The 20,882-nt window shown below is 42.4% G+C and overlaps 3 protein-coding genes across 3 annotated transcripts in view; 1 reads left to right on the forward strand and 2 right to left on the reverse strand.

The window, feature by feature from the left end:
- The window catches only part of MGLL (monoglyceride lipase), a 282,792-nt gene that overhangs the window by 213,942 nt on the left and 47,968 nt on the right, over positions 1-20,882 (reverse strand). The window lies entirely within an intron of this gene.
- LOC144586942 (uncharacterized) overlaps positions 1-20,882 on the reverse strand; it is a 269,494-nt gene that overhangs the window by 129,274 nt on the left and 119,338 nt on the right. The gene's annotated exons all lie outside the window — the stretch shown is intronic.
- The window catches only part of KBTBD12 (kelch repeat and BTB domain containing 12), an 81,990-nt gene that overhangs the window by 43,490 nt on the left and 17,618 nt on the right, over positions 1-20,882 (forward strand). The window contains exon 5 of the mRNA XM_072989534.2: positions 17,583-17,780. Coding sequence (XP_072845635.2) covers positions 17,583-17,780 — 198 coding nt within the window. The remainder of the gene's footprint in view (positions 1-17,582; positions 17,781-20,882) is intronic.

Below are 20,882 nucleotides of genomic sequence, written 5' to 3' on the forward strand. Positions count from 1 at the left end.
TTAATGTATCAATAGTTTTAGGAGGGCCTCTTTTTTGACATGTTCTTCTGCTTTCAGGTATTCCTGGTATGTCTGATTTACTAATTGTTTTGCTGCCTTACAGCTTTGGTTGAACCAAGGTTTGGATCGGTAATATGATTTCTGAAGGTTTCTGCTATGTGAATGGACAAGATGTGGCTTTAACTGTTGTAAGAGAATTTCATATATGTAGGATTCCGGTGAACTGCCTGGCTTCCTACTGGATTAAGGGCGTAAATCAGATTTTTCGATGTTAAAAGTTGTTTTAAATTTTGTGCCAGTTTAGGTGACCATCTTACTCGGCAACCCACTCTTTCTAATGCTATAATTTCAGCATGATATCTTGGTTCTGTGTCTAAATTTCTAATGTTTATGTGGAAACTTAGATGTAGGGGGAAATGATCCACCTCCATGTAAGGAAGTACTTGGAAAGTTTCAACCATGGAAAGGAGCCCCCTACACACCAGGATGTAGTCAATTGTAATAGCTTTGGATGCCGCCATAAATGTGTATTTTCCTGGGGTATCACCTGTGATTGTGCCATTTAAAACTGAGAGGCCCAGTCTGTAGGCAAATTTGTACAGACAGGCCCCGGCATAGTTTGCATGTTGATCTTTAGATGCCCTCTCCTGATTCAGAGTCCCCACATTATCATTTCTTATGTTGTCTATCAACTTAAATTTGGTTCCCAGATAGTCATCACCTGGTCCCATACGGGCGTTTAGATCCCCACCAGTCAGGACCAGAGCATCCGGATGTTCCATGATAAGCTCTCTTACATAGTTTTCAAGGTCTGTCAAGTTTCCTTCTGTTTCTGCTTTTTTAGATGTAGGAGGTAAGTATATGTTAATGATCAATAGGGTTTTCATACTTCCTGTAAGTACTACTGCCATGGCCAGCTGTCTCAAGGGGGGGTTTCATCGTAGATTTCACTTGCAGAGCCGTTGATACCAGAATGCTCGCCCCCCCCCCTTTTCAGTCTCCCCGGTCCACGCCCTGGGATTGCCTTTCCCATGAAAGAGTTGAAACCATCTAGTATTATATATTTGTCAGACCATGTTTCTTGCAAAAGAATGATGTCATATTTGCTACGAAAGAAAGGGGTATCATGGGTATGGGAGATACATCTGGTCCAACCTGCCACATTCCATGATAGGATTTCATCTTTAGATGCAGATTTTTGGTTGCTTTCTGGAGCACACTGCCATACTTGAGTGTCTGGTGCCTCATTTTGCTCCTGAATACTCCGTTGTTCTGCCTTTGGGGTCATTTCCCCTCTTATGGCAGGGAGAATTTTAATGGGGTTCCCTTCCTTGTATATCATTAGCGTCTCCAGAGCAGGCTGGGATACATCTGATGACTGACATCCTCTGTAGGTGAGGGGAACAGCTGGTGTGGATAAAGGATAATCTTTATGGGCCCAGTCTTTGTTGTTTTGATTTCTTTGTGTCTCTCTACTAAAAGGAGATCTTTCAGCTCTTCCCCGGGTAGGTAGTCGTTGGTGCATTTGGAACTATAGTATCTTTGTGAAGTTGGACTTTTTGTTTGTTTTCTCCCCATGCAATATTCCAGGGTGAAGGCTTCCTCAAATGTTTTTGTTTTTTGCCTTCCAATAGTCAATTCTGCAGATAAGCTACTAAAGGTGCATATCAGATTTTCATCTCATGATGCCCATAATGTTATGGCTTCTGACTTTGGCGACTTTGAGGCATAAATTATAGGAATGGAAAGACTCAAATCTGATACAATATGACAGTCCCTTGTGTTCCTATAGCAACCCAAACTCAGGTTACTTGTGCATATGAGAGCATTATTAACACGAAATCTGAGCTTTGTCAGATTTTCTGTCTTGATGTGTTGGTCAAAATTCTTGCAGACTTCCTTGCTACTTCAATGGCATGTCGTCTTTTGAAGGAAATAAAGAGCATTTCCTGATTTTCTCAATCCTTTTATTCCGTTTACGGTATTTGATTGATCTTCATTCTTTCTCTCCATATTTTCCCAGGAACATAACTATATTTGTCCAGAAGCCCAAGAAAGAGTGGTATTGTGTTCTTAATGACAGAGTCAATTGAACTGAGCCACTTTTTTGGAAGAAAACCAGATGGGGGAAGGCACTCTTTGAGGTCATGCATTTTAATCTCTTGTATTTAGAAAAAGAAAAAGGAAGGAAGGAAGGAAGAAAGCAAAAATCTTCCACAGCTGAGTCTGTGGAAACTCATTACCAGCTATGGGCCAATTAGAAAAAAGCCTTGCCAAGAGCACAAGCTCACATCCTTCCAGAAGAATGGCAGTCTGTGAAATATAAGTCATTGGGCAAGGGATATAGACGAACCATTAAGGGTGTTTGTGCCACATTGTTTGCCTGTTATGTAATCTCTAGTTTTTGTATGTATATAAGAACATACAGAAGGAATTGAAGTAGAAACCCTATTAGGAAAGATCTGGGAAAAGCAAAGAGCCTTTGTTTATCCTTTGCCTGGAATCCTGCCTCATTAAAATCCTATTTTCTCTGGAGCTCTTGCTGAGAGCTACTTACTTTTAAAAGTTTTAAGTAGTTAAGTGAGGTTCAATTAAATTCCGAGTATCTCCTTCATAAAATACTTATTTGAAATGGTATCCAGGGATCTCTCTAGAAAGAAAAATTGGAATCGGGAAGAAGCGAGAAGAGCTGTTATTCAGCTTCATTGCTTTAATGTGAAAGGTTGTGTTTTTTTTGGAAAAAAAAATCCAACAACAAATTATGCAATGTCTAGAGTAAACATATTAATGAAGAGTGGTTCTTTAATAAAAAGAATATTAAAGGATACCAGATAACTAGCTTAGTTCTGGACAATGTCAATTACTTTAACAAAACTGAAACTCTAAAAGTTATGAGAAATTTTTCCATTCCAGATTGCGAGAATACGACACATTTTATGCATAATGGAAACAGAGATCATGTGTGACTCTTCTGTTTGCTTTATTTAGTCCTGTTTTTACCTTTTATTGCTAACATGCTCTTACAACACCAAATGCATGGCTTAGAGAGCACACCCTTTCCCCTTCCATCCTGATAATATTTACTGGGAGTAAGTGCTATTGTTGTTAATGAGATTTACTTTTAAATAAGCATGGGCTACAGCCTGTATAGCCTGTATAACCGGAACGAATGGAAATGTTTTCCTCTTTCACTGCAACAAGAACTTGCCAGGTCTGTCTTTGGTGCTGCTTTAGATCTTCCGGAAGCTCGTTATGCGGAGCTGATTTACAGAGAATAAGGGGAGCCATAGAGGTGCTAAGAGGCTCTGCTTAAGGACCAGCACAGGGGAAATGGTTACATGAAAGAGTACAACAATTAAACCTCTTGTATAATGCAAAGATCAGTTTAATTGGAATTGTTGGTGGAGGAGGGAAGGAGAGGAGGGGAGAATGATTTAGTTTCTCTGGTTTCCTCACCAAGTGTGCTTTGTGGGAACTTGTACCTCTTTTCTCTCCTGCATTTAAAAACAAAACAAAACAAGTCCTAAGACTGTCCTTTGGTCCCACCGGAGCTGTCTGTCAATTGGCCACAGTGTGAATAAGAAATTGCCCTTCCTGCAGAGGGCCCAGCAATGTTCATTAATGCAGGTCCTGGCTGTTTTCGTTTGTTCGTTTAGTCGTTTAGTCGTGTCCGACTCTTCGTGACCCCATGGACCAGAGCACGCCAGGCCCTCCTATCTTCCACTGCTTCCCGTAGTTGTGTCAATTTCATGTTGGTTTCTTCACAGACACTGTCCAGCCATCTCATCCTCTGTTGCCCCCTTCTCCTCTTGCTGTCACACTTTCCTAACATCAAGGTCTTTTCCAAGGAGTCTTCTCTTCTCATGAGATGGCCAATGTATTGGAGCCTCAGCTTCGGGATCTGTCCTTCCAGTGAGCACTCAGGGTTGATTTCCTTTAGAATTGATAGGTTTGTTCTCCTTGCAGTCCAGGGGACTCTCAAGAGACTCCTCCAGCACCACAATTCAAAAGCATCAATTCTTTGGTGGTCTGCTTTTTTTATGGTCCAGCTCTCATTTCCATACATCACGACAGGAAAACCATAGCTTTGACTATTCGGACTTTTGTTGGCAAGGTGATATCTCTGCTTTTTAAGATGCTGTCAAGGTTTGTCATAGCTTTCCTCCTAAGAAGCAGGCATCTTTTAATTTCGGGGCTGTTTTCACTACGTGCCTTGAACTGTATTCTGTTGTGGGATTTTTAACTGCAATTGACACACAGATCAGCACATATTGGTACTTGGAAAGGGCGGGGGCTTTTAGATTGTTAGTAAGTATTTTGTATTGTTGTATTTGTCTTGGGAAAAAATAAAATATATTGGGGGGGGAGGAAAGGCTGCCCTGAGATAGCTCTCAGGAGCTCCCAGCTGGCATGACCACTAGTCATGCCAGCTGGGGAATTTTGGAAAGTATTGTTCAGAAAAATAACTTTTCTAGGTTCTGGTACAAAGGCCTCCTTATAAGCTATAGATGCTGGCATGCTGTGGAGATGAGTGTTTAGAGCTTTTGCCATCAGTGTCCAACTGGTTTCTCAGACAGGATGATCTGCCTCTGGAATAGCAACATAAATTTGGCTCTAATAGCAAATTATCTGTAATGTGTATTTTGCCCCAAGACAAATTCCTAACTTGCTTTTCATACCGTACACAGAAACTCTCCTTCATGCTGAACCCATACCTATCTCCTACTTCCTATCCTACCTCCTCTTATCCCCTTTCATTCTGGTGACACTCCCATATTTTATACATAATATTACGTTGCCTTTAACGATATCAAGATACCATTGTACCATCTTCCATGTACATCTTCCATGAATACTGTTCCATACCATCACATATCCAATAGGCAAAGGAGAGGAAATGAAAACAGTAGTTGATAACAATAAGTAACTCGCAGGATCAAACGTGTGCTGAATTTATAGAGTAATCTGAGTCTTTCTTTCTTCTTGCTGTTGCTGGAAAGTTGACATCTATTACTCGTCTACACTCTCATTCTCAATAGCCACCACAAAGAAGGTACAGTATTAGGTGGATATGCTGTGGACTTCACTGACATTCAGAATTTTTTGAAACCTATACTTTTGCCCCATTCAAAGGTGAGACCCAGGAGCCAAATTCTTTATTTTGGCTCACTGGCTGAAATGCAGCAGTAAGTCACAACTAGAGGGGACTTGTTGAATCAGTGGGGATTGGGTGAGACAACAGCTATGTAAGTTTTACTGCTTCAATAAGCCTACTGTCATGACTCTCCTGCTGGATTTCAGTCACTCTGTCGGTCTGAGAGAGCTGCCTAGGCAAACCTTGGCAGGTATTTTCTTCCCTCTTGCAGTACAACAATGGCAGCCGCGCTTTTCGAGTGAGGGCAGCATGTGTGGAGAGTTTGTGAGAATCAGAGAAGGGAAACGCTGCTTTTGATATGGCGACTCCCCTTCTGGCTGTGGTGTGGGATGCTGGGAGTCGCTGTCCCCCAAAGCGAATTTCACCGTCTCTGGGGAGCGCGTCACTCTGCTGTTATAAATCATTGCCCCTAAGAGGCTTTCAACGTGGCCTGCAAAAACTGATGGCAATAACATCACAGCCAGGTGGAGTTCAATAATGTTAATTAACTGTTGCCTGCATGGTGCCAGGCTCGTTTAGGCAGCATTTGCCATCCTTGTCCTTGGTCTTCCTTTGGGTCAGCCACACATTGCCTGCTGGGAGGAAGTCCCCACAAAGGTGTGCGACTGGAGCTGGACAGGGGGAACTCACTCAGCCTAGGATAGGACTCAAGATAGATTTACAGTATGTGAGCAGTTCTCACCCGTTCTGTGTGCATAGAGAGCTATGCCTGCGTGCATGTATGTCTCCAGATTCTAAGTGCTCAGTGTGGTGTACGGATAGTCCTCCCATGTAATGTGTGTGTTATAGTACAGGAGCAGTCCCCGTTCATCTTAGGAGACGGTTTTGTTTGTCGTTCGCTGCTCGGGACAGCAGACAGCAGCACATTACTAGGGAAGGAGGCAGGAGGAGAAGGCAAGGCGCGCACACTCTCGGGTCACAAGAGCCTACCACCTGTGCCTCTTCCGGCATCTGTGCTAAAGCTGGTGCACTGTGAACCCCTCGAGTGGGCTGAAACTATTTTGCAGACACTGCCTTCTGGCCTTACTTCAAAAGCTCACTTCACCCTCCCAGCTTTTTCACAACAGTGCCCTTTCCTTTATCCTTGTGTTTGACAAACCCAGCTTTGTTAAATTTTAAATAGCATTAAATCCATCACATGAAGAATGAAGATACTTTTGATTGCCAAACTATTCATTCAGGCGTGATATAGAAAGCTCTGAAGCAGTATTGGCTTCGATAACACAAGAGATTTCTCTGCTGGGCTGCAGTAATTGCTTTATGACATAATAAACTATTTTCCAGAGAAAATTAATAATGGAAAAGGTTTCCTCACACTATAAAAATGCAGGAAATTGTGTGTGCCTACACAGTTGGCACAAACACACAAACACAAACGCACACATCCAGGGACCATGTTTGAAACTGTTCTTAAATTTTGCATGATAAGAGGACAAGCACAAGAAACAAGATGAGCCAGTTCAGAGGTATGTTGTAGAAAAGTGTTTTCTTGACCTGTGCACTTTCAGATTGCATGGAGATTTTGGTGCAGGGGAACCTTCAAAGAAGCATTCAGGGTTGGTCACATTTCCTGAGGCCTTGAATGTTTTCAGTGAGCAAACTGTGAAGTGCTGCTTTTCTCAGTGTTGTAGCACTGCTTGCGGCTGAATGGACAAATGCATGCATTAGGGTGGGAAGCAGGCTCTTAATTGTGATTAGTGCTAGTCCATATGATTAGTCTGAGATTCACAGGGGTAGGGGAAGGAAGAAAACTGTTGGATCTAAGCAGCAGCAGCAGACCCAATACAACATGAAAGATCCTTTTATTGAGGTACTTTACGTGGTGGTGGCATTCTTTTTGCTACTGTCACCCCTTAACAGCAACCCTGGGAGTTCTCCCAAGTGGCAGGCATCCTCTGACTCCTGTTCTTTCTGACTCTACTGAAGATTTCCACATGGCTACCCTTACATTACCTCATCCATCCTCTTCAAGCCCAGTCCAAAGAGTACATCAGAGGCTGGTAAAAACTGTGTTCCACACAGCACTGATAACAGCAAATAAAAATATTAGCTGGGAGGAAATGGGTGTGTTCTGAGGAGTAAAAAAAAATGGCCTGCTTAATCGTAGAGACCAAGGGGAATGTAATATTTCACCTAATGGACACAGGACTCTGAGGGAAAACATTCAGAGCTACCACAACAGATAGGCTATGGATTTCTTGACTGTGGAAAAGAACCTGTATTTCTACAAACTCAACTCAGGAGATACTTCAAGTTGCATTGGGGGGGGGGGATCACTGTTATTGTTGTCATTTTTTTTAAAGAGAAGAGTCTTGAATCAAAGTTGCTAAATGAGAGTCTTCCCTTTTATCCAAAATAACAGACAGTTTTGTGGCACCTTTAAGACTGACCAATTTCATTTGGCCTGAGGTTTCCTGGACCGCAGCCTGCTTCTGTAGATGCATGGAGTACAGTATTGAAGCAACAGGTTCATAGGCACACTGATATTGTTTATGGGGGTGTTGCAGATTAAAGTCAGATGCGGAACATGACAACCATAGTGTTAACACTCGTTATAAAAGTTTTTTTTTAAAAAAAACTGTTCGGCATAAACATCTAGGCAATCCAATTAGGGTTAAAGCAAATTACTGTCTGATTACAAGGAAGTGTTAGTTTAGGCAGAGGTGATTTGTTTGGTTGCATGGTACTGTTTGGAATATGGTTTATGCTATACGCCGCTAAACATTCCATCATAACCGAATGGAAATAATCCATTTGATGGTATTTCTGATTATTGTTTATGGATCTGAAAGCTGAACAGTGAAGAAAGCTGATGGGGGGAAAATCCATTCATTTAAAATGTGGTGTTGCAAGAGAGTTTTATGGGCACAATGGACAATGAAAAGCGAAAATAAATGAGGACTAGATAAAACCAATCCTGAACTCTCATTGGAGAGTGGTACCTTAGACATGGATAGCTGGACCATAAAGAAGGCTGACTGCCAAAGAATTGATGCTTTTGAATTGTGGTGCTGGAGGAGACTTTTGGGAGTCCCCTGGACTGCAAGGAGAACAAACCTATCAATTCTAAAGGAAATCAACCCTGAGTGTTCACTGGAAGGACAGATCCTGAAGCTGAGGCTCCAATACTTTGGCCATCTCATGAGAAGAGAAGACTCCCTGGAAAAGACCCCGATGTTGGGAAAGTGTGAAGGCAAGAGGAGAAGGGGACGACAGAGGACGAGATGGTTGGACAATGTCATCGAAGCTACCAGAATGAATTTGACCCAACTCCGGGAGGCAGTGGAAGACAGGAGGGCCTGGCGGAAGTGGAGGCAGTGGAAGACAGGGGTCACGAAGAGTCAGACACAACTAAATGACTAAACAACAACAACCTTAGACATGTTATAAGAGAAAACTCCCTGGAAAAACAATAATGCTAGGAAAAGTAGCAAGCAGTAGGAAAAGAGAAATATGTAAGAAGTTGATGGACTCAATAAGATATTATGGTCTTCAGTTTGCAGGTCTGTTAACAATAAATCCTTTTGGAGCTCATTAATTTGTAGCATTGCCATAAACTGGAAAAGAGTTCACAGCACACGGCAGCAGTCACAAATATACATCTTCTGGGTATTTCGAAAATGCATTCAGCACACCTATCCAGCCAGATTTATGCCTTTTTCAGTTATGGGAAAAGTTATACAGGGAGGTTGTTATGCCCAGAATCCACCTCCAACCCCCAATATGGCCAGTTATCAAGAAAGATGGGAGATTTTGAGAACTTTAGTAAAGAAAAATAAAAGATGTTGCTCATCTCTGGGTCTTTTCTTGCAGATGGAAAAACCATTTTACCCAGGATTCCTTCTGCTATCACTTTAGGGAGAATATCTCTTATAAAGATGTAGGCTGGAGTTGTCTGCTTCCATAGCAACAGAGCAAACCCAAATGGGAGTAAAAGCCTAGTCTTCCCCTGGGTAGTCATCTGTCTTATCTGCAGGTTCTAGGAATATCTGGGGGACTTCAGGTGATCATTTATGAATGCACTGGCAAAAGGAGACCGTTTTGTATTAGACGTCAGATGATTGTAAAAGAGCATTGAAGAGTTACTCTTTCATTGAGTTAGCTCATCAGTGCTTCACATTCATTATGAAGCTACCAAGAACATTTATGGTACCTAATTGTGTCCTACCTCATTTTATATCCATCAGGCATTGACTGTGGACAGGCAAGTGGCACGCCTGTGACTTCAATGAACCTGCAACGAGATTTCTCTGTTGTTCTCTATCTGGGTCATAGAAAACATAGGAGCATACTTTTAAAGCAAACAATATTTTTCCTCTGAGCTATTTGAAAGGGAGTCTTCCAATTTATTTGTCGAAAACTGTTAAGCTTAAAAAAAAAACCACACACAAAGAAAATCCAAAAATGCCCTGAAACTGGTTTATATCCATGTAATTTCTTAGTGAGTCTAGAGGAGACCTTTATTGCAATTTTTCCTCACTCTTTCTCTGATGGGGGAGGCAGTTTCATACATTAGTGCCTTCCAGGTTTTCCTGTCATTGTTTGCACATTTTTCTTATCATGAACATCAGTTAAAGTGGGGAGCAGCTGCACAGCATCATTCAAAGAGCTGTGGGGAAGCAAAATGTCTAGGCTCTTTCCCCAAATTTCCCACATACCAATATATTGTGATTTTGAAAGTCTTGTCCATGCAACGACATCTCCTCTCCTTTCCTTTCCTACCGTCCTCAAAATTACTGAATATTGATAAGAATTATCATAACTCATAAACATCTTTGAGATAAGGTCAACTGCACTGATAAAATGCCAGTGTGGGCTTCTGCAGTGTGGGAATCTTCGAAATTCTGCATGAAATAAAAGAAGCAAGGATGTCAGAAGGTGATTCCCTAGATTTACATGCAGGACACTTTTCCATTTTAAAATTATAGGGTCTTATAACAGAAATTTTCCTGTCCTTTGAGACTCCATGTCAGTGTCCGTGTTTCGTATACAGGATTTCAACTGTGTAAGTGGAGTTCCGCATTTGTCATCTGTTAGTATGTCCATAGATAGAGGTTTCTAGTACTGAAGTGAGTGTAAACATTGTGGCCTAAATCCAATAATTGCTTAATACATGTAAGAAAAACTTTGACTTTGGGAATGAATGTTGTATGTGTTCTCAGTGCTGCTGTATGCCACGGAATCATGGCCTTCACCACAAGTGACTATGAGAAAGATATAAGCATTTGAAATTTCGATGCACAGAATGCTAATCATTTTTTTGGATTGAGAGTAAGACTAACTAAGAAGTACTAGAGGGAAACCATAAAGCATATAATATGTCCTTTGGTTATGTAACGGAAAGCAGAAACTACTGATTATTACAGTGAACATTCAAGGGAAAAGAGCTGCAGGAAGGAAGAGTTACTCGTTGAAGAACCCTGGAGATTGGTTCGGTTACCACACAACACCCTTCTTTAGAGTTGCTGCATCCAAAGCCAAAATAGCCAAGATCGCATCCAATTTTCAATTAGAAAGCATGAGGAGAAACAAGAAAGTTGCAGACCCATTGTATCAAGGTAGTTTAATAATTCAACACTTACGTAACTCTCATTGATTCAGTGGGTCTATTCCAGCAACAGCAACCACAACAACTGGAATAGAGTTGGTTGCCTAATGGTAGAGCCAGCCCTTATGTCTATGCTACAGACACAGGGCAATTTTATACTAAAGGAACTGTCAGGATTCTTTCTTTAAAAATGATATTTCTGGAAATCCTCACGGAACTAAGGTTCCTCGGTTTCCTTTGGGAGAAGAAATTAGTATTGTTAATGTCAATGCTATAGTCACTAATGTCTGGAGAGAACATTAGAGTTACAAAAGAGATCTGGATTGAGACATAAACATAAAGTGTAAACTTGGCTTGAGTGGCCAAAGAAGTGTTACTGCTTCTCAGTTAACCTGACTGTAAAAAGGGAATTGCACTGACACATAAGCCATACAGTTGCTTTGGAACTATATGAGACTGGAACGGTGAATGGCACCTCATGTTTCCAGGGTGTTATGGAAATATTAGGAAAAAGAGTACACAAAGATGCCTTCTGGTGTAGTGTTTAAACTACAGTACTGCAGCCCAAACTCTGCCTCGATCCCAGTTAGCTGGCTCAAGGTTCACTCAGTCTTCCATCCTTCCAAGCTTGGTAAATTAGATACCCAGTTCAAGGGGATTGGGGGGGGGGGGAAGTGTAGCCTGCATAATTAAATTGTAAACTGCCCAGAGCGTGCTTTGAGTGCTTTGGGGCAGTATATAAGCAGCACATTCACTCATGGCATTTAACAAAGAAACATTCCTGGGAGGGCTGCCCCTTCTCTCCCCCCCCCCCCCAGCCACACTAAGGTAAAGGGAAATTAGCAAGAACATGTCTAGCTAAGGAGGATATGAAGGGCTAAGCTGGACAAATGTGTGTTCATGGCTAAAGCCAGTTGTATGAAAGATGTTGTTAAGGAGCTTTTCTCCTCTATCTGACTAATTTACCAGATGGTCAGGCAAGGGCAGCAGAAATCAGAGAGCAATTACATGTACGTGCCACTCTGAGACTATGGACAAAAGATGAGAGATTCAAACAGCTGGCTCTTCAAAGCTGTATATGCTGAGGTTAGCAACCGTGATCCTGCAGGCATTTTTCAGCTGTAATGTCCATGAACCCCTCACCATTAGATAGGATATCTCTAGCTGATGGGAATCATCACATCATCTCCATGAGGTAGGCCAAGCTGGGGGAGAGTAACTGGTCAAAGGCACCCAATGAATTTTATGTCTGGACATGAACATGAACCTGGGTTTGTGTATTGCTACTTTGGCATCCCAACTACAGGGTTACAGTGATTTAAGTATCTGGCTGCAGAGCCAGAGGTTGGGAGCTCAATTCCCTGCTATAACTCTTTGACAGGGGCTGGACTCAATGATCCATACGGTCCCTTCCAGCCCTGCAGTTCTAAGATTATTATTATCCTCATCATCATTATCAAAAGGTGTCATATGCGAACATGCATGCACACACACACAAACACACACACACACAGAGTCAGGCTGTTTGGAGAGCATGTTGTGTTCATCAGCTGCCTGCTGAGGTGAGTCAGAACTCTGATTGATATTCCAGTATTAAAAACCATGGGCTTTGATGGAGCAAATAAGAAAGGAAGGCAGGAAGAGAATATTAGCTCTGTTAAGCTGTTATAACAGAAACAAATGGAAAATTGAGTAATCTTAAATAGCAGCTTGTGGTGATGAGCTAATAGAAATAACGGGCCAACAAACTGGGGCAGCAAACAGTGAGAGAGTGTCTGGAATTAGACCCTGATATAAATTCAGTCCAGTGAGAACAGAAGTGCTAAATCAATGGCACTTCAAAAAGAGCATGGTATACCAAGTCTCATTGGTTCAATGGACCTACTCTAACTGGGACTACCAAGAGGACCAGGCCCTAGACTGGAGTGAAGGACTGCAGCTAAGTGCAACCCAAGATGTTCGTTCAGTCGTTTAGTCGTGTCTGACTCTTCGTGACCCCATGGACCAGAGCACGCCAGGCCCTCCTATCTTCCACCGCCTCCCGGAGTTGTGTCAAATTCATGTTGGTTGCTTCGATGACACTGTCCAACCATCTCATCCTCGGTCGTCCCCTTCTCCTCTTGCCTTCACACTTTCCCATCATCAAAGTCTTTTCCAAGGAGTCTTCTCTTCTCATGAGATGGCCAAAGTGCTGGAGCCTCAGCTTCAGGATCTGTCCTTCCAATGAGCACTCGGGGTTGATTTCCTTTAGAACTGATAGGTTTGTTCTCTTTGCAGTCCAGGGAACTCTCAAGAGTCTCCTCCAGCACCACAATTCAAAGGCATCAATTCTTCGGCGGTCAGCTTTCTTTATGGTCCAGCTCTCACTTCCATACAACACTACAGGAAAAACCATAGCTTTGACTATTCGGACTTTTGTTGGCAAGGTGATGTCTCTGCTTTTTAAGATGCTGTCAAGGTTTGTCATTGCTTTCCTCCCAAGAAGCAGGCGTCTTTTAATTTCGGGGCTGCTGTCTCCATCTGCAGTGACCATGGAGCCCAAGAAAGTAAAATCTGTCACTGCCTCCATATCTTCCCCTTCTATTTCCCAGGAGGTGATGGGACCAGTGGCCATGATCTTAGTTTTTTTGATGTTGAGTTTCAGACCGTTTTTTGCACTCTCGTCTTTCACCCTCATTACAAGGTTCTTTAGTTCCTCCTCACTTTCCGCCATCAGAGTGGTATCATCTGCATATCGGAGGTTGTTGATATTTCTTCCTGCAATCTTAATTCCAGCTTGGGATTCCTCCAGTCCAGCCTTCCACATGATGTATTTTGCATATAAGTTAAATAAGCAGGGTGACAATATACAGCCTTGTCGTACTCCTTTCCCAATTTTGAACCAATCCGTTGTTCCATATCCAGTTCTAACTGTTGCTTCCTGTCCCACATATAGGTTTCTCAGGAGATGGATAAGGTGGTCAGGCACGCCCATTTCTTTTAGGACTTGCCATAGTTTGCTGCGGTCCACACAGTCAAAGGCTTTTGCATAGTCAGTGAAGCAGAAGTAGATGTTTTTCTGGAACTCTCTGGCTTTCTCCATAATCCAGCGCATGTTGGCAATTTGGTCTCGAGTTCCTCTGCCCCTTTGGAATCCCGCTTGTACTTCTGGGAGTTCTCAGTCCACATACTGCTGAAGCCTACCTTGTATGATTTTGAGCATAACCTTGCTGGCGTGTGAGATGAGTGCAATTGTCCGGTAGTTGGAGCATTCTTTGGCACTGCTCTTCTTTGGTATTGGGATGTAGACTGATCTTTTCCAGTCCTCTGGCCACTGTTGAGTTTTCCAAACTTGTTGGCATATTGAATGTAGCACCTTAACAGCATCATCCTTTAAGATTTTAAATAGTTCAACTGGAATGCCATCACCTCCACTGGCCTTGTTGTTAGCCAGGCTTTCTAAGGCCCACTGGACCTCACTCTCTAGGATGTCTGGCTCTAGGTCAGCAACTATATTGTCTGGGTTGTCCGGGATATCCAAAACTTTCTGATATAATTCCTCTGTGTATTCTTGCCACCTCTTCTTGATGTCTTCTGCTTCTGTGAGGTCCCTTATTTTTGTCTTTTATCATGTCCATCTTTGCACAAAATTTTCCTCTAATATCTCCAATTTTCCTGAACAGATCTCTGGTTTTTCCTTTTCTGTTATTTTCCTCTATTTCTTTGCATTGTTCATTTAAGAAGGCCCTCTTGTCTCTCCTTGCTATTCTTTGGAAGTCTGCATTCAATTTTCTGTAACTTTCCCTATCTCCCCTGCATTTTGTTTCCCCTTCTCTTTTCTGCTATTTGTAAGGCCTCGTTGGACAGCCACTTTGCTTTCTTGCATTTCCTTCTCTTTGGGATGGTTTTTGTTGCTGCCTCCTGTACAATGTTACGAGCCTCTATCCAAAGTTCTTCAGGCACTCTGTCCACCAAATCTAGTTCCTTAAATCTGTTCTTCACTTCTACTGTGTATTCGTAAGGGATTTGGTTTAGATTATACCTGAGTGGCCCAGTGGTTTTTCCTACTCTCTTCAGTTTAAGCTTGAATTTTGCTATGAGAAGCTGATGATCAGAGCCACAATCAGCTCCAGGTCTTGTTTTTGCTGACTGTATAGAGCTTCTCCATCTTTGGCTGCACATAATATAGTCAATCTGATTTCGATGTTGCCCATCTGGTGATTTCCATGTGTAGAGTCGCCTCTTGTGTTGTTGGAAAAGGGTGTTTGTGATGACCAGCTTGTTCTCTTGACAAAACTCTATTAGCCTTTGCCCTGCTTCGTTTTGAACTCCAAGGCCAAACTTCCCTGTTGTTCCTTTTATCTGTTGACTCCCTACCTTAGCATTCCAGTCCCCTAGAATGAGAAGAACATCCTTCTTCGGTGTCAGTTCTAGAAGGTGTTGTAAATCTTCATAAAATTGTTCAATTTCAAACTCCTCAGCAATGGAGGTTGGTGCATAAACTTGGATTATTGTGATGTTGAAAGGTCTGCCTTGGATACGTATTGACATCATTCTATCATTTTTGAGATTATATCCCATTACGGCTTTTCCCACTCTTTTGTTGACTATGAGGGCTACTCCATTCCTTCTACGGGATTCTTGCCCACAATAGTAGACATGATAATCATCTGAGTTGAAATCACCCATTCCCATCCATTTTAGTTCACTGATGCCCAGAATGTCGATGTTTATTCTTGCCATCTCCTGTTTGACCACCTCCAGCTTCCCAAGGTTCATAGATTTTACATTCCAGGTTCCTATGCAGTATTTTTCTTTCCAACATCGGACTTTCCTTTCACTTCCAGGCACGTCCACAGCTGAGCGTCCTTTCGGCTTTGGCCCATCCACTTCATCAGCTCTGGAGCTACTTGTACTTGTCCTCCGCTCTTCCTCAGTAGCATGTTGGACGCCTTTTGACCTGAGGGTCCCATCTTCCAGGGTCATATCTTTTAGCCTTTTGTTTCTGATCATGGGGCATTCTTGGCAAAGATGCTGGAGTGGAATTGCCGGTTCCTACCCCAGGTGGATTGCGTTTGGTCAGAACTCTCCACTATGACCTGTCCGTCTTGGGTGGCCCTGCACGGCATAGCCCATAGCTTCTCTGAGTTACTCAAGCCCCCTCGCCACGACAAGGCAGCAATCCATGAAGGGGGCAACCCAAGATACCTAAGGTCAATACCTGCCTAAGATGGCAGCTACTTTACTAACCTCTCTCTCCCCGCTGCCATTTAAATTGGGTTTAGCTTGCTTTGAATCACTGTAAAAATGGGTGAATACAGGATGCACGTTTAAGCGTGTATTAATTTGACTGGTAATTGTGGTTTTTTTGGAGTGACCGTTTTTATACTCCTCCCCCAGAAATCTCTTTACTTTAACATGGATGTGGATTTGATTCACTGAAATCAATTCCCCCTTTGTGAACATCTCTGTCCACGTTAATTTTTAAGTAGCCTTCCGGCTGGCTGAGTTTCGCAGCTACTTGCCTTTGCTGCTGTTGTATTAAAAACAGGGAGTGAGGGAGAAGCCCAGCTGCCAAGCAGACTGCAGGGACCCCCTGCCACTCGCTCACTCGCCTAAATCTTCTTCCAGTACTGGGAGTGGGGAGAGGGAATAGATAAGGAAAGATCAACCCAAATAGGCATCTCTTCATTGAGCTGGTATACAAACCCTAGGACCAGCGGCTGGAAAGCAGGCAGGCAGGCTGGCAAAACGCCACCACCGTCACCTCTCTCTTCCCCCCCCTCCAGCCAGCCAGTTTCAGCCTATGACTCCTCCTTTATCCTAGCTCTGAGAAAAGGCAGAAATCTTGGCTCTTCATGCATTGTTTATGCCATCCTTTGGCAATACAGATGTACCCATCCAAGTCAGTTTCTTTCCATGTCTGAAGCGTCCCTGAGCTCAGAGCACACACTGCTCGTGACAGCTCATCAGGATAGATCCCAGTGCCAAGGGTTTCCAACAATGAAAAACACATACATAAAAATGTATTTCCACAGCTTCTCATGGACTCACTTATTAAAAGCATTTAAAAACAGCACATTCCAAAATTATGTCTTATTACATCAAACCCCAAATCTTCAAATTTCATTTTTATAAGACATATTTAGGTTCCCTATTTTGCTCTAATAATAGTATAAGCAGACATTAGTAAAGTCGTAAGAAATGCAAGTCAAGAATCAGAAAGACCCTTTTGTACATAATCAATGTCTAAAAGTCATCCTGTGAATGGAGAAAGAATGGTGGATTTATTGGGAAATTGATCATTATTGCATCCTAAAAGAAATTCTTATTTTATTTATTTTATTATTTATTTTATTTTATTTTATTTATGTATTTATTTATTTATTTATATCCCGCCTATCTGGTCGGTTAAGACCACTCTAGGCAGCTAGAGTGGTATCTTGTAAGTGCAGAATAGGGAACTCTATGGAGTTCTGATAACTGTCTTACATACTAGATCCTCTGTTACAACACTGGCTTGCAGTATTTGGAGTTGATACTGCATAAGCGTTTGCTTTGTTCTCATCCCAACGTTGTTCTGTGTCATTACTTACCTAGTTCTCAGCTGGGGAAAGGCACGGGAGGGTGGGGGGAGGAAAATCTGGTTGTTAGAAAGAGACAACCTAATTGCCCTCATCCCTCCACATCCCTTATTCCTTTTGTGTCATGTCTTACATGTTAGATGGCAATCATCAATTGGGACCTTTTTGGCTGGGTACAAATGCAAGGAAGGAAGGAAGACAGGCAGGCAGGCAGGCAGGCTGGACCGATTTGCAGGCTTGCTGTGGTGAAATGCTGGCACTGATGCATTTCTGCTTATTTCCTGCTTTTCTTGTTATTGTCTGTCTCCCCATGCAGGTGGGATTGGCTGCCTTGGCCCAGACAGAGGACAAGCACGACAATGCCTTGATGCAGTGGAGATCTATAACCCTGAGAGGAATTTTTGGAGAGATGGACCTCCTATGCCTTCTCCTCTTCTCTCTTTGAGAACAAACGCCACCTGTGCTGGTGCTGTGGAAGGGAAACTCTATATATGTGGGGGATTTCGTACAGCAGGTATGGAAAAAAACCAAAGAGAATGTAGCTGTAGTTGTGATGGGAATTAGGAGTCATCCAGGCATCAAAATACAAATATCACAGTCCGAAGAGACACATGGTGCAGCTTAGCTGACTTGAACGAGCCTTTTGTACTTCTTATTCTTAACATAAATAGACATAAATACAAACATGACACTGTTTGTCCTCCTTGGACAAAATCTGAAAGGCAACTTTCTTGATTCTAACCACTTCATTTGGAAGTAATTTCCATTTATTTTAATGCAGTTTATTTCAAAATAACTGTGCTTAGGATCATTGCCTTAACACTGGTTTGTATACACCAGTAGTACAAATTTCAGTGGAGCAAAATGGCTACCTGTGGAGGACAGTTGAAAAACTCTCAGTGGAAGTTGGTCCAACATGCATGGAGAATGATCAGAACTGTGTAAGAACATCAGAATGGAACAGAAATCCTGCTTGGTAAACCAAAGGCCTCTCAAATCCAGCATCCCATTGTATTGAGGCTAATTAACTGTCTGTGCAGGGTCTGACCTCAGGACATGAGCATAATAACACTCTCCGGGTGTAGCAAATAGTTGTATTTGCCACATGGATCCATTTACAATGGGTTCTTTGGGCCAGACTAGACACCAGTTTCATGTATGATAACTGAGAAAAAATTGGAGCGAACAACTGAAAGAGTGAAAGTGGCACTGTGATGAGGCACACCAAAAACTGTGACAGATACAAACTTGTAAAGGATCTAAGGGATTTGGAGGCAACTGATGAGAACATAAGAACATAAAGAAGAGCCCTGCTGGATCAAGCCAACAGCCCAGCTCCCTGTATCTCACAGTGCCCCCCCCCCCAGATGACTCTGGGAGCACACAAGACAGCTAGATATGTGATACCACTCCCATGCATCTGGCATTTTGAGGGACCTTCCTTTTAAGTCTGGAGATTATACATTTCCATCATGGCTTTGTAACCAGAAATCTGTCCAATCCCCTTTTAAGGCCAGATGCCATCACCACAACTTGTGGCAAAGAGTTCCACAGACTAACAACACGCTGGGTGAAGAAATATTTTCTTTAGTCTGTTCTCACTCTCCCAACCCTCAGTTTGAGTGGATGTCTCCTGAGGACATGAGGAAGGAGAAGATTCTGCACTTTCATTTATACCTTACTTATGTACTCCCCTTCTGTCTTCTGAATCAAACATCATGCAGCAACCTGTGCTGTAGATTTGGGCTTATAGGGATAGACTATACATCTAGATTGTGTCAAGGTACGCTAACAGATTGGCCTTATGCAAGGCTGATATTACAGTTAGATAGAATAAGGGAGCTGATGATTATGAGTTTCATGAAGGGACTGGAAATAGCTAGATATTTATATTTATATTTATATTTATTTTTTTTTGACTGCGTAGTGGTAGGAGATGCCTGTGGGCTGTTCCTCCTCACAATAACTTTAGTGATTTTGTGTACAGATGTATCATGGCTTAGGCTGAGGTTCCATTTGCTACTCAACTTCAGGCAGCAAAATACTGTACATTTGGTCCACTCTGGCCCGACATCTCACACCATCAGTGCTTTATGATTCTTCCTTTCTTAGCTTCACTAGCATATGTAGATCTTGTTCATTAGGAGTATATTTCCAGATGGCTTCAGGCAGGCAGGTTTTTACTACTGTCGTTCTTGAGGCCATGTAGTTTATAAGCACAGGCCCCAATAGGAATAAATATGTATCCACCATCTTTCACAGCAACTGCGGATTAGGCAGACAGCACTAATGAATGTCAGGTCAGGTTAATAGTTTCTGAGATTCTTCCCTTAGGAACGCTGCAAGCCATGGCTGGGAGATGCTGGGAACTGTAAGTTTACCAAGTGCTCTTTTCACCGTTTTGCAGTTCATGCGAATGCTTTGTCTACTGGATTGCAAACTAGTCCCTCTTTCCTCCATTGATATCCTTTGGTTTTTCAAAAAAATCTCATTAGAACAGTCATGAACACAACAGATATATCCATGTTTTATCAAGGGGCTTGGAACTGCATGGCTCAGAATACTGATTGTGGTAATTATTCTTCATTGCATTTCCATGGCAAGTACAGTACTGAGTGTAAAGCACTTCTTATGATTTTGAAGCCTCTGGTGCTGACTGGCTGAGGAGCTAAAGTGATAGCATTTAACATTTTTGGTTCTGGTGCCTGTAGGTTTTGCCAGGATTTAAATTCAATGTCACCTGGGAAAGTTGTGTTGGGATTGAAATCTCCCTCAGGAGCGAGCTGCAGATGGGAAAGAGATGGAGGGTAAAGAGTCACCTGCGTGTCCAGGAACAAGGAAGAGGAAGGAAGGCTGCAGACAACTGACCAGAAAACTGGAAGCTGTTGGAAGGGGAGGGTTGAAGGAAAGGGTGGAGGAGGTAAAGAATTGAGGCAAGAAGGAGCTAGTCAGAGGGATAGGGGAAAGCTCACCGTATGTATTTAAGATACAAGAGAAGATGCTGACCTAACAAGTTAGCTGTAGAACTTTCACCCCAATGGCAAGAGGAACCCAAAAAATTTCTTGAGAAAACAAGATATGAAAAAATGGTAGTGTAAAGCTGTGGAAAATCTGGAAAGTTGGACTGGGACATTGTGCTATTTGTGGGAAAGAGACAGGAAGACAGGGTTGGGTGGTTGGGCAAAGTAGAGGCTGGGCTGGGCTGTGTGTAGAGCGGGTGCAATGGAAAGAGTGAATTTCCTATTGTTTTCAACAAAGAGGCAAGTTCTTTGTCTGCAGGTTTCTAGTTATATTTTATTTTTATTCAGATTTTAAAAACAAAAGGCCTAGATCAAGCAGATCAAGAAATTCTGAACATGGATGACATGCATCAGTAAATTAAGCAATTAGATTCAGTATGACTAACAGATTTATCATACCGTTTCCAAACAAGGGCTTTTGTACATCAGAATTTCCACGAAAAACACATACTGGAAAAAAACATCTGCACTTTACTTCCTTGATACTATGGAAGGATGCCCCAAAATGAGTGTCTCAGTCTTACAAAGATTACAGAGCAGAGCAAGTATGTAGCATACTTGTGGGAAAATACAGCGGCTTAATTCTCTGCCTCATT

Source organism: Pogona vitticeps, chromosome 2 (assembly GCF_051106095.1).
Source record: "Pogona vitticeps strain Pit_001003342236 chromosome 2, PviZW2.1, whole genome shotgun sequence".
Classification (NCBI taxonomy): Eukaryota; Metazoa; Chordata; class Lepidosauria; order Squamata; family Agamidae; genus Pogona; species Pogona vitticeps.